Source organism: Centruroides sculpturatus, unplaced genomic scaffold (genome assembly GCF_000671375.1).
Source record: "Centruroides sculpturatus isolate CEXI.00-Female unplaced genomic scaffold, Cexi_2.0 scaffold339, whole genome shotgun sequence".
In the NCBI taxonomy this organism is placed as follows: domain Eukaryota; kingdom Metazoa; phylum Arthropoda; class Arachnida; order Scorpiones; family Buthidae; genus Centruroides; species Centruroides sculpturatus.
The window spans coordinates 581,048-595,096 of record NW_019384539.1 but is presented as its reverse complement, the minus strand read 5'-3'; the positions used below and the strand labels follow the sequence as shown (position 1 = coordinate 595,096).

Sequence of the window (14,049 nt, the reverse complement as noted above, 5' to 3'; positions counted from 1 at the left end):
CCCCCTATAACACTGTTGATTATTCCGTTTTATATGAATTCCATGTTGTACGAGTCACTTAGATTTTATAAATACGTGTGCCGGGCTGTGAACGGCTCACGTATTTGTAAAATCTATGCGACTCGTACAACATGGAATTCATATAAAACGGAAAAATCAACAGACCAGATAAGATTATTTATAATGTCATAATAATAAGAAAATTTTGTTGGGGGGAGTCAATTTAAAAGTTCCAAAGTATGATCATCAAAGTACATTTCGAAATTGTAAACAAATGATTAAGCTTCTTATCAAAATCAAACTTAAAAACAAATTTACAAATGTGCTTACTCTGTTAAAAATAATGCTAATTATTAGTAAATTTTTAAATGCTTATTGGCATAAATAAATTTTAAAAACATTATAATAAAAATTTATATTCGAATCTTTGAATTTCCTAAGTTTACTTTAATTAAAATATTGAAAATTTTCATAAAATTAAAATTAATATGTATTTAGTTTTTAGAAAATACAAGGGAAGCGGCGCATCCACCGCTTCCAATGACGGCACGCCACTGTTAAAAATAAATTTAGAGAATTAACTGATTGCCCCTGGAAGTCGGTTTCTTGCAGAAACACAACTTCCCTATCATCAAATGTCACGGCATGCCACTGGTAGTTAAGGGCTCCTTAGTGCCTGAAGCTTTCTCTGCACTCCGGGCCAGACCCCTTCAGGACGGCCCTATATAGTAGTTCCATAATAGGATGATAGGCTGCATGGTTTTTTGCAAGTTCCTGGAGACCTTGTGAACAATTTGGTCCGTGTTGATCAAAGGGTAGAAATATATATGAAGCATTCGGAGACAGAGATTTTATTATACTGTATATAATTAATTTTTAAAATAATAAAGAAGAAAACTTCTGAAACGAAATTTANTTTAAACTTATGAAACAAATAAAAATTTAATTTTTCTTCTTAACCTATTCAATACTTTTTCTTATGTAAAGTTTAAACTTTATATTATACGTTATATTATACTTATAATATGTATCGATAAAAGGAATAATTTGATTAGTAAAATTTTTTTAATATTCAGTTTGTCATGTAATAAACAATAAATATATAACAGAAATTTATTAGTTTTTATTACTAGCATTGTACGTAACATTCTAACAATAATACCAAAATGTAAAATTGGCCGATTATCGAAACCGATTAATCGGGGGGGGGGAATGGCCGATACCGATTAATCGGTGCACCCTTAATAAAGATAATCAATTAATGCGTAGCAATGACAATAACAATTAAAAATTTGATACTTAATATTAACAAGAAAAATCTAACAATGGAGGATAAATCGAAACAAAATGGCGTAATTTATAAATTTAATTGTAATAGTCCATGTATACATATAGGAGAAACTAGTAGATAGTTAAAAAAAATCCAGCAAGGAGTTGCCTAACTCTCCCGGCAACATTTAGTGGCACCGATATAAAATGTTTATTTAAAAGTAAAATATTTTTAACTATTACAAAATGTCAAAAAGCTTAATTTTCAGGGTAGGGATGGGTTTTATTTTAAAAAAATGTAAATGCTAATAACGAGTGAAATCTTCATTAAGTCCGAACCCATCGAGATATGATAATTAATCTTCCACTATATCTTCCCATCCCCTGGATCTTTAACCACCAAAATTTAATAGTATCAATCTTCTAATGCACAAATTTTCCTGCAAAAATTTTAAAATTTTCATCAAAGTAGTTGTTAAGCTTCAAATTGGGTGAACAAAAAACTGCTCCCACTACAGCAAAAAGTCTGAGCACCCCAGGTCTAATAAATAAACATTATAGCATTAAACAATCTAAATATGTACGAATAATCGGACACGCGATTCTACCCCGTGAACGAACTTATAGTCAGAAAAAGCCGTTTATCTACTCTCCAATTAACAATGTATCAAAGATGAGGAAAGTAGTAATGAGTGGTTTTTATTAGTACGAGTAACGAGGTTCCAGTGAAATTTTTCTTTCTTCAGTAAANTCTTTCCGCCCTGTGGGCATTAAGAGAGCGTTTTTTGCAAGCCCATTATCGGTTTGGCCAGGTCCACAATGGAGCGACCGGGTATGAGGAACGGGGCCCGACATATCCTGATGGACTACCACCGTGCGAGATTCGAACCCGGGTCCCCCAGAGCGGTAGGCTGCTGCCACCTTGACTAACTCGCGCTTTGGGGCGATTAGAGATAGAATTAGAGTTTACTTAGAGACTCACATATAACTTATTGGAAGTCATTAGAACTTGAAACGTACGTGAGATGACCTTAAGATTTTATATTGAGTGGCGGTTAATGGACCTGTCCGACCTGGTTAAACTGCATATGTTTTCATGAATCTTCGGCTTTTTGGATGGACAAATGCCTAATACGATTTTTACTCTTTAATTTTTGCCATCGATTTCCGAACAATGAGTCTTTCAGGTGTCGATGCTGTGTTACTCGTTAAATCAATGTGTTTGGAACGTCGAGCATGATTCCACTGACTATCCAAACACCATTGTCAAACTTCTAGGCTTACAGGAGAGCGGCGCTGAACGTCCGACATACACGTTTTCGCGTTTAAAACTTCGGCCTCAACCTCGCTATTGACACGAATTTGCTTGCCTTTTACATTTTGTAATTTTATTACAAGTTACTTGAAAAAATATATTATTGTTTAACGTATCAAATATTTCGATATATGCCTATATGATAACAGCGAAATGAATTGCTTCATTGTATTTCTACGATATCAACAGAAAAAAAATTCAATGAAAACTTTCGCAATTTTAGCTTTACGTAGTAATAAAAAAATCTTTTTAAAATAAAATGTAACTTTTCTAACAATAAAGGTTTCAGAAAAATGCAAAATATTTTATCATTATCACTTCAAATTCTTAAGACATCAGACTTATCAATGGTGAGCAACGTACCTGAATATCCGGGAGAACTGTCCATAAAACATTCCTGAGGTTGTTTGTCCGGTTCATATCATTTATAATTTTGTTTTAAAAATTTATATTTAATTATTAAAATAATATAATTTAATTAATTAAATACTGTATTATCTGAAACAATCATATTGGCATTAAAAGGTTTTACTAGAAGATATCGGTTTTTGTTTCCTGTCCGAAAGGATTACTGTAATAAAAGAATATAAAATTATTCTATATAGCTTATTCATCTGCAGTATTCCCGTGCTTTTAGAAGAGGTGAGTCCCCATCTCACTCTCAATCCTTGCCCATAATGAACAGACGTGTACTGTACATATTTAAAATACAAAAAAATTAAAAATTAATATTGCTACACTGATAATACTACCTAATTTTTTTATAATTTTTTTTTATTTCTCCAGCATTAAAATAGGTAATTCCCGTGAAAAAATCTCCCGATTTCAAAATTCACTTTCAAATTTTTCTATCACGCAAGGATTAAAAAAAAGATAGACACATCTTTGTACGAGTATAATGATAAATATCTCCAGATTGGCATATAGATACAGCACATTTACCTGTAAAAATCATTCTAACGTGTTTTTTATTTACACCAGTTTGAACATTGACAGGTATATCAGAATGGGAATCCACATTTTTACGTGGAATCCGAACCATGTTTTGATTTTGCAGGATATCAAAATCCTTGCGACTAAAAGCAACCATTCTACAAGCTAAATATGACTTTTGCTCTAAAAACTGCTAAAAGCATTTTGCCTTTTTATCGATATAATAATTAATAAAATCTTATAAAAGATGCGCCACCCATAACATACTTTAATTTGTAAAGTATGCGTGCAAGAGTTCTTGCAAGCGAATTTATTTACTTTTCTGTGGGAAAATATATAGAGGTTATTTCAGAACTTAATAGATATATAAATTTAATTTAATATCCCTTTTAATCCAGGACTGGATCCAACTAAAAGTTTCTTCTGTAGCACTTACAATGACATTATTATACGAATGTCATAAAATGTACTTTAAATTAAACTTATAATATGAAGTAATTTAAAATTTTATCAGAAGAAATTTATAGATTTCTTACGAATTGTTAAAAGTATTTATGGAGATAACACTATCATTCAATACAGTTTAGAAAAAGTAAAAAATAAAATAATAATTGATATCAGCACGTAGTCCGTGTTATTTTCTAGAACTACCAGGTGGTAATTTAATCATATTCTTGGAATTAAAATTATATAACAAACGGATGCCCTGGATTTTCCTGAAAACTTTTTATTCTCAATTGTAAATGCTATATTTGACATCATAGACAACAGTTTTCAATAAAAAGTTGCTATTACAATCCGAAACATATTTGCAGTTTGTATTCACACGATAATCAAATTTTCATTTTACTTTAACGGAAAAACTGGATGTTATATAGCCTATATTGAGTGAGTTTTATAATTTATTTATTTACTTATTTATTAAAAAATAAAAAAAATGTAAGCCACTGATCTGTAAGTAGATTTTGTGAAGAGTATAATTCGAAAGAACTCCATATACCACAGCGATTCAATATGATATATCAAGTGGATCGTATTTTAAATTAGCTCTGAAACTATCTTATAGATTTATAATCTATTCCTTCCTTATTATTTTCAGTTTTTTCAATGTAAATCCATTTTATTTTGCAATTGAAGGATCAGTTTCTATGCAAAGCTCAGTGCAATAGAATAGGCCTATATAGGAGTATACTTATCCATAGTGTATTGTTATAACGCATTTAGTGAAAATATAAATATCTCTTGACATTGAATTATTTAAAAACATAAATTTATTAATACAAAAAATTTATATTTTATATTTAGTTAGGTCAGTGTGGATTTATATAATTAATAAATAATTAAAATTTCAATTCAAATGAACTTCACACGATAAGGAAAATTTCTTCATTAATATGCTGATCTCTATTTATTTTACTATTCTTTATTTAAAAATCTATTAAAAACATTATTGTGAAAACGTTTGTGTTCAAAATATATCAATGCAACACATGGGTGATGCTTTCCGAGAGAAGTGTCTATGGCAGGGGGCGGCAACCTTTCGGCGGTATTATGCCGAACCTAAGTTATAATGTTGATCCGGGTGCCGCCATGATTCTACTAATTTTGTTATATGTAGTATCAAAATTAGTCCGGTTATAATGGACTTCAAAAATTAATCATTTAAATTTAATTTTTACTAATTTCTATTCAATCAAAGTGTCACTGAAAATCGTCCCGCGTGCCATAGGTTGCCGACCTCTGGTCCATGTTCTATTTAGTTATTAGAGATGTGAAAAAAAATCTGGAGGACACCACGCGGCTAGTCCAATGGTAAAGCCCAAAACCCTCGACCAATGTTCAGTGGCTTTATCCACTCAGATGACTAGTGAACTATGCGTGCTGCGAGAACGAATTATTTATTTTGCCTGTTTGTTGANATCATTTCGAAAATTGTTTTCCAAAAATATTATATTTGTTAATTATAAATTGCTAAGGAGGTAAAAATATTTCGAAAATTTAAAACAGATAAATACAAATAGTATGTGATATCTTTCCATTATTAGTTTATCAGATTATAAAAGTAAATAACTCATATTTTGAAAACAACGAAAGATAAATAGTAACTTAACTACGAAACTATAGGGAATTAAAGACTTGTTTTGTAGATATATATAGTATGTATGTATGTATGTATGTATGTATGTATTGTGTGTGTCTGTGTGTACAGTACGTGTTTACATATTACAGAATGGGTTAATGATTAAGAAACGGAATTTGGCACGAAAGCATGTGTATAGGGGCATTGACGTATTAAATTCTAGTGGTTAAAGGTCAAAGGTTGAGAGGATAGAGGGATGTCACTTTTCATACCTCGAGTGATATTGGATTTAATGAAGATTTTTCTCGTTATTGGCATTTACAATTTTTTTTTATAAAACTCATCTCTGCTCTCAAAATTAAGCTTTTTTGCTATTTTATAATAATTAATAATATAAAAAGTTTTTAAAAAATAAAATCTCTTAACAGATGGTGCCACAGACAATTTTAATTTTGTGATGTCTTAGTATTTTTCGCCGGGAAAGTTACGCAGCTTTGTTGCTGTGTTTTTTTTTTGGTCTACTGAAAAATCTGTTTTCATAAATGCAAAATTTCAATTGAGATTTCATATTAAAAAAGATCGGACAAACGGAATATGGCAACACAACACTTGGCGATCTGACAAGAGAAAATGTCTCCCGCGAAGAGTTTCTACGGGAAACTGGTCTCTGTTCAGGTGTTAGACATGTAAAGAAAATCAAATTTGCTGCAAATTGTAACATTAATTAATACAAATCAATTTTTACTAGTTAGTTAATTTTTCTGGTTTAAAACTAGTTTCAGTTAGATTTTTTAAGCTCTCTCCACCATTCATTTTATATATGTCTATTATGTCCCCATATATGTCCCCAAACTCATAATGAGAAGGTCGAGTAGCGAGGCATGACTCGAAATATCCATGAAAGTTTAATTTGAACCTGCTTAGATCCCCGAAGAGTTAATGTTAACGACTTTTCTGCCTTGATTTTCTTTCCTATTTTAGATTATTTTTATCGTCTTGAACTCAAAATTTTATCATTCTCGCAGATTAAATGTAATGAAACGAATCGGATATATGTTATCGTTTTATTTTTAATATTAAACTATTTCCAATACCGATATCACAATTTCTTTCAAAAATCTATTTGCATTTGATAACGTATTCGATATACGAAAGGGTTTTTATAAGAAAACAACTAAAGTTGAATAAAAAATTGAGCATTATGGTTGCGAGTGATCAAAGAAGATCCTAGTTGGGTTTTCTACAAAAAAAAAAAAAAAAATGAGCTTCAGTCACTTAGTAGAGGGGAAAAAAGACGGGTGTTCGAGAGGAGAATGACTCACCAAGGTATAAAGTCAGTGAAAAACTGTTGTACTTAGCAGGTGTTTAACCACCGGAGAAACAACGAGAAAAAGATATTGGTTCTATGCTGAAATTTATAGATGGAAAAAGGATTCATTTTCAACGTCATTTTAAGTGAATAGTGACTATGGAATTACATTTTTTTGCATTTCGTACTTCGTGTACCTAGGCCCAAATTCACAAAGTGTCCTGAATTTGGGTAGCGCAATATACGACGAATGTTCGTCTTAAATTGCGATACGACAAAATTTGGTATTCACAAAACTTGTAACCGAAAATGTCGTAAATAGACATCGTTACATTACGACATAAAGTGGGATGTCGTAAGTCAAGATAATTCAAGCTGGCCGATGAGTATTTAGCGATCGAGAAAGCTAAATACTTTTTACTAAATACTAAATATTTATCGTTTATTTCGTCTGTTGATCGAAGACATTTTGTTAACGGAATTAATCTGATACTATCGAATATCGAGGGAAACGATTTTAAGTTTAATTGAGGAACTGAAACCTCGTTTGGAAAGGCATACGTGTATAACATACTATTATGTTAATCATATTAAAATTATAAACAGAATTGTTATGATGTCTGCATTCAGCAGAGCAAGGCTGTTTTAATCTATAGCTGTTACGTAGTCACATCTGATGAACGATGAGTAACGTGTGCGTTGGAACAGAAAGCAGCTATCATTGGTCAGTTTCAGCTAGTGATAGGTAGCGTAAATGAAAGACACTATTAAATGTGATGTCAAAACACCAAACATATTCCGAAACAGCGCTACTGTAGAGGAAGTTCAACAGGAAAATACTCAACAACTCCGGAGATGTTGAGTATCAACTGACAATTTGATTCACAATGTTTCCCCTTATTAAGCTTGCCAGCAAGTTTTGTTTGAGTAACCTTTCTTATTTCCCGTCGTGCTGGCTTCTTAACTCCTTGCATGTACTATGGGTACCCAGGAATAATGCTTGGAGCAGCACTTGGGATCGGTATCCTCTTTCGTTCAAGAATCTGATTACAAATCAGGAAAGTGTTTACTACAAACAAATGATCAATCGCTTGGCCGCCACAAGGATAGCCTCTTTTGTGGCTGCAAGTACAAAGTTTACCTGTCCGCATCTGCGAGGTATAAGGATTCCCTCTTCTATGCTTAATGCAGAGATCGCTTCTTTCTTTCCGGTTCCGCCTTAATCTATCTCCATACGACAAAGTTGTGCGATATCCTAGTTGTTCTAGTATAATATTGAAGAAATAATTAGCAAAGTTATCATATAAATCGTATGTTATATTGCAAACATGTATGATAATCTATTATTAACTAACTTGATTCTAAATTATGAATTTATGTGCATGTTTTTCTATTTTTTCTAACTTTTTAACATTAATTTTCATGTTTATGAAATCTTAATTGTAAAATGTTATAGAAAACTATTGTTTATGGACAGTTATTGTTATTATGCCGCAATTAATGTATAAAATCAATATTGAATATATATAGGTCTATACAATTTTTTAAAAATGTTTTTTTTAAACATTTTTAATATATAAAATAGAGTTTAAAATTACTGTGTTGACTTAAATTACTTTCGTAGCAAAGTAATTAATATAAAGATATAAAAATACTGTAAAAATGTTGGATAATTACATTTTAAGAGATGTAATTTCGTGAAATTTTATTGTTGTAGTTTTTATTTAGGAAGAAAATTAGTAATTGTGTTAGGAGATTACGATATAGTGAAAGAGGTTCTTAGTCGAGAAGAATTTCTAGGAAGACCAGATAGACCTCCTAATAATCTTTTAGATAACATAAAAAGTAAGTCATTGCGATTTCTTTTGATTGTTTTATCACAATATAATAATATGTGATCAAGAGTCCATATTTCAATGTCTATTCTCTTTTTTCCTCCAAAGGTTTCAGTGGATCAACGGGAAATGTATGGCGTGAACATCGACGATTTGCCATTCGATCATTCAGAAATTTAGGATACGGTAAAGCTAAATTGGAAAAACAAATTAATGTACAGTAAGATTTTAAATTGAAAGCGATAATGCCGTATATTGAAGAAATTGCTAAATAATAAATACAATTATTTATTAATAGGACGAAATAGCGATTTTGGTCAAGGAAGTAAAAAAATTTCATGGTCAACCTTGTGATTTTCGAAGGTATCTGCAATCAAGCGTATCGAATAATACAACATTTTTAGTATTTGGGAAAAGATTCGATTTTGAGGATTCGACGAGATATTTCTTAGATACCGAATTAAGAACCATATCAGACTTTTTTCGTCCAACCAGTGTTCATGCTTATTTTACCTGGATAAGACCAATCCTTGCATTCTTTCATATCTGGAACTATGATACTTTACAGAATTCGTGTTACAAATTAGATCAATTTCTACAGTAAGAATATATTTTTATGATATAGGCTATATCATGGGAGTCCGCAGAGGGGAGAAAAGAGAAAGAATTCTAGAGTCGAACAAACAACTCTACAAATTATAATCGTAAAAGTGAACATAGTCGAAAGTGTAAGATATGCAATCTTACACCTTCGACCATGGGAAGCTTTCTCTGTCTTTTAGTATTGATGTAACACCATATTCTTTAATCTACTTGCTAGAAAATATCCAACAAATTAAATAATTAAATAAAAATGTATTGATGTAATTATTTGTCTCCAAGCTTTACCTCCCTGGAAAAAGTTTTGCGGACGCCCATGAGCTATATACTGTACTGTATACATAAATATTTTTATTTTTAACTTAGAAGAGAAATTGAAGAACATAAAGCTACTCTTAATGAAGAAAAGATAAGAGACTACATTGATGATTATCTAGTTGAAATGCAGGAAAGAGAGAAAAATAGATCCACGGTGCCTTTTTCCCGTATTTATATTTGATTTTAAGTCTATTTTATAAAAAATTTTTTATTTACTATCAGTCTCAGGTAGCAAATTTATAAGTATATTTTTATATTTAAATTAGTTAACATGCTGAAAGGAAATTGTGTATCATTGATGACAGCTGGAATCGAGCCAGTTTTAGCATCGCTCGAATGGTGCATTGCAACAATAGCAGTGTATCGGGATGTTCAAAAGAAAATTCAAAAAGAACTGGATACCGTAATTGGAAGAAATAGATTCCCGGAATGGGCAGATCATATTAATTTACCATATTGTAATGCCACCATTTGGGAAGTTCTAAGATGGAAGACAATAGTACCCATCAGCATGTTAAGAAGGTTTTACTTATTTCTTTTCTAAAATTATAACAAAGTAGATTTTTGTTTACGAAACAAATCTTACTTTTAGAACGACACAAATATCTACGGTCAGAGGTTACGTGATACCTAAGGATACCATAATTATGACAAACATATGGGGAATTCATCACGATCCGGACTATTGGCACGATCCTGATGTATTTCGTCCAGAAAGATTTCTCTACGATGATGTCAATTTAAACAAGAAGCCACCATCTTTTATCCCGTTTTCATATGGTGAGAAATGGCATTATAATTTCTTCAAATAATTTATTTTATAAATTGATAGCTCAAAGAAATACCTGCCAAGTTTAATTATTTACAACCAAATTATGAAGTATACAGAGTTTAAACTCAATAGATGATTTATCTCCTCCAAAGTCGTTGAATTAGTCTGGTGTATTGTATCATTGAGATATCATTAAAAATATTTGTCAGGATTTACACCCGGGGATGTGTACTTCATCATTTGGTTGTAAAAATATATTAAATTTAGTAGTTTTCTTTTGGCTACTATATTAATTACATTAATATCTAAATAATAATAATAATATACAGGAAAAAGATCTTGCCCAGGAGAGACTCTAGGCCAAATCGAAGTTTTCTTATATTTCGCCACTCTTCTTCATTGCTTCGATATTCGTCTTCCGAAAGAAACTGATGGAAAATTCGATAAAACTATCGGAATTGCCGAAACGATTAAAAAGTACAGTTTGTGCCTAATCCCACGACATTGATTATAATTAGTGTCGTGAGATACAATAAAAATTATTATTGTTTTAAAGCAAAAATATTAATACGCATAAATACTGATATTGAAATTTATAAATCTAATTGAATATCTTCATAAATTCATGTATTTTAAGAAATGTTATATAGGAAATCTGACACATGCAGTGTCCGATAGTTATTTGTTTAGTATAATAAAAAAAATCCACGTGTACAATTTTATAATTTTTTTAAATTGTTTTTTATTTTTAGAATTTTGGGTATAATTGCACTTAGGTAGTCCCTATAGCGACCGACGCAGCTACTTACTACACCGGCATTTAAATAAAAAGAAAAAAATCTTTCACTCACCGTTGACATCATATTTCTAATTCCTTTTCTCCGATTTCTTCGGTAAAAAAAAAAAACATGGTTCGGATGATTATTTCGTAATTTCATCCTTTTTTCATGGTAGAAACTTTTTCCGCATTCTTATACACACATCTACATTCTTCCTTTTACGATTTTCGGATTTATTGGTACTCACTTTCGGGGCCGAAGGTACAATTTCTGGCTCTTTTCATACTAAAACACGTCCCACTTCCTGGATAAAACTTACTCGTACGCTGAACGAACAGGTCGAACCGTTCTCCTAGTTTTTTCCTTTTGCTCACAACAATCTCGTCGATTTCGACAACCTCTCCCGGTTCATTCAATTTTCATTCCGGTAAAATTAGACTATGAAACAATCGTAATGTGTCGTACGAAATTCGTCCAGTCAACAGCTGTTCGACTACTCGCACCCACAGCAAACAGCTGACAGTACTGTATATTCTATGCAAATTAGATGCCAAATAAATGAAAAAATACTTCCCCAAGAAATTTTCCCAAATTTATATTTAAAAATTACTTCAAATGACGAACTGTTCATTTTGCATTTATGACATCTAAAAGAAATAGAATTTCGATCTTTTCGTTAATTTAATTTACGACCACCATCACATTTCTGCATTTGCTGGTTGTAAACGTACCAAATGATGGCAAACGTACCAAATGATGAAATTCTCTTGTCAAAATCAAATTCATGACTTTCCGATACTAAAAAAAAATGAAAAAAAAATTCCCTCGAAATACACTTTTGCCTAGAAAATTGTTTATGTTTTCCAAACTCTGCCATTACAATAATAAACGACAAAATATCAAATGTAAACTTCGAAAAAATATGATTCGCACAACAATAATGTATATAACTTTTTGAACCTGATTAATTAAATTACTGTTAACAAAGTTATAAAATGTTAGGAAATTAATCTACAACCGAAACGACTAGAAATCTTGTAAACTAAAGACAGAACAGCTTAACTTTCAAAGATTAACTTTTAAAGCACGCGTGTTGTCGAGATTCCAGAAGTGCCGCCATAGGGCTACCTAGATACATTTCTACCGAATTTTGATTGAAATCGTTTAAACTAACGAATTTTAAATATCTCCATATATGTATATATATATATTATGTTATAATTTATACTAAATGTACTTAATTAATTCGAAATTATATTTTAGAAGGATTAATTAAAAATGATTGGTAATGACTACATAAACTGTAAATAAAATAATTTTTAAATCCTTTTCTTTTTTATTCAAAATATTTAACTATAGCAAAAATATCCAAAAACGAATTGCTTAATTTTTCCAGCAACATTTGGTAGCGTCATCTGTTGCGATATTTTATTTTAAAAAACATTAAATATTTTTTAACGGTTACAAAATGACAAAAAAAATTAACTTTGAGAATGTGGATGTGTTTTATAAAAATTTCTAAACGCTAATAATGAGTAAAATCGTCATTTAGTCCTGCCCTACTGAAGATAAGGAGTCTTCCCTTATATTTTTCTACCCACTCGACCTTTAATCATCAAAATTTAATAGAATTAATCTCCCTAATAACGAACTTCTCTGCAAAATTTCAGACATTTTCGACAAAAAACTACAGGAGTTATTAAGCTTTAAATAGGGTGAACAAAATTGTGCTTTCCCCATCATACACACTAACATCCATACATACACAAATTACCTCCGAATTTTTTAATTTTTTTTAATTTTTTGACGTTTAAAAACTGTAACTAGTTATAAAAGTTTCACGAGAGTTACTCATAGAAATTTTAATCACAAGGTAATGAATATGACGATAATTTCCGCCGTAATGATGATTTCACACAAGACTCATAGGAAGTCAGTCTCGATTTGTGATGGAAAAACAGTCATTTTAATTAAAGTAATTTACTCGAGGCATAGAAATAGACTTTATTTCTCATTTTAAATACTAAATTCTTATTCTTTTAGAAATTATAATCTTTTCCCCACAATAACAAATAATGGAAAACGTTTAAGAGCAAAGGTCAAGAGTATCTAAAAAACACTTTTTAACATTATTTCATAATCTTATATTTGATTTGAATTTTAAAAATATTTTCAAACATGTAAAAACAGTTAAATAAAATGTTTATATATTGATATGTTAATGTTTTGAAGTGTAATGGTATTTATTTAAGAGATTTTTTTAATGTGTCACTGCTAGTAAGGATGATTCTAGCTACTTTTAATTAGCAGAAAATATTTATTATAAAATTTTATAATCTTGTAATCAACTGGAATTATTGCAACTTGAAAAAATATGTTCTCTTATGGTTAAAATTTTTTATATTTTTAATAAAATAGAGAATTCAAATTTTTATAGAATTAATTTCTAAAGACTTTATTTACATCTAAGTTTGACTGTATTTAATTGCATTTAATGGTAAGTGTAGATATTTTATAACTTTTCTAATAATTATTATTATACTCTAAATTTATAATTAATNTTATATATAAATTAAATATCTAATTTTTTTTTCTTAATATTTAACGAGAAGGTATTTATACTTTTTGTATCTTTATAAATAATTTGTAGTTTATTTTATTTAAATTTAATTTTTTAAAAAAATAAGTTTTTGATTAAATTTATAAAAAGTTGTTGAATTTTCTTCAATACACTCATACACACATTTATATCATATAAACACCTACACCTATACACAAACAAAATTAAAAATGTATGTGTTTCGTCAGCATACATTTTTAATTACACATTTATTTTATA

The 14,049-nt window shown here is 30.2% G+C and overlaps 1 protein-coding gene across 1 annotated transcript in view; it reads left to right on the top strand.

Moving 5' to 3' along the window:
* LOC111623337 overlaps positions 1–11,503 on the top strand; it is a 21,880-nt gene extending 10,377 nt beyond the window's left edge. Inside the window, exons 10-16 of the mRNA XM_023365873.1 lie at positions 8,624–8,751; positions 8,850–8,956; positions 9,040–9,341; positions 9,708–9,826; positions 9,926–10,181; positions 10,252–10,439; positions 10,761–11,503. Of these exons, the coding sequence (XP_023221641.1) occupies positions 8,624–8,751; positions 8,850–8,956; positions 9,040–9,341; positions 9,708–9,826; positions 9,926–10,181; positions 10,252–10,439; positions 10,761–10,939 (1,279 nt within the window). The 3' untranslated portion in view covers positions 10,940–11,503. The remainder of the gene's footprint in view (positions 1–8,623; positions 8,752–8,849; positions 8,957–9,039; positions 9,342–9,707; positions 9,827–9,925; positions 10,182–10,251; positions 10,440–10,760) is intronic.
* Positions 11,504–14,049: the final 2,546 nt, after the last annotated feature.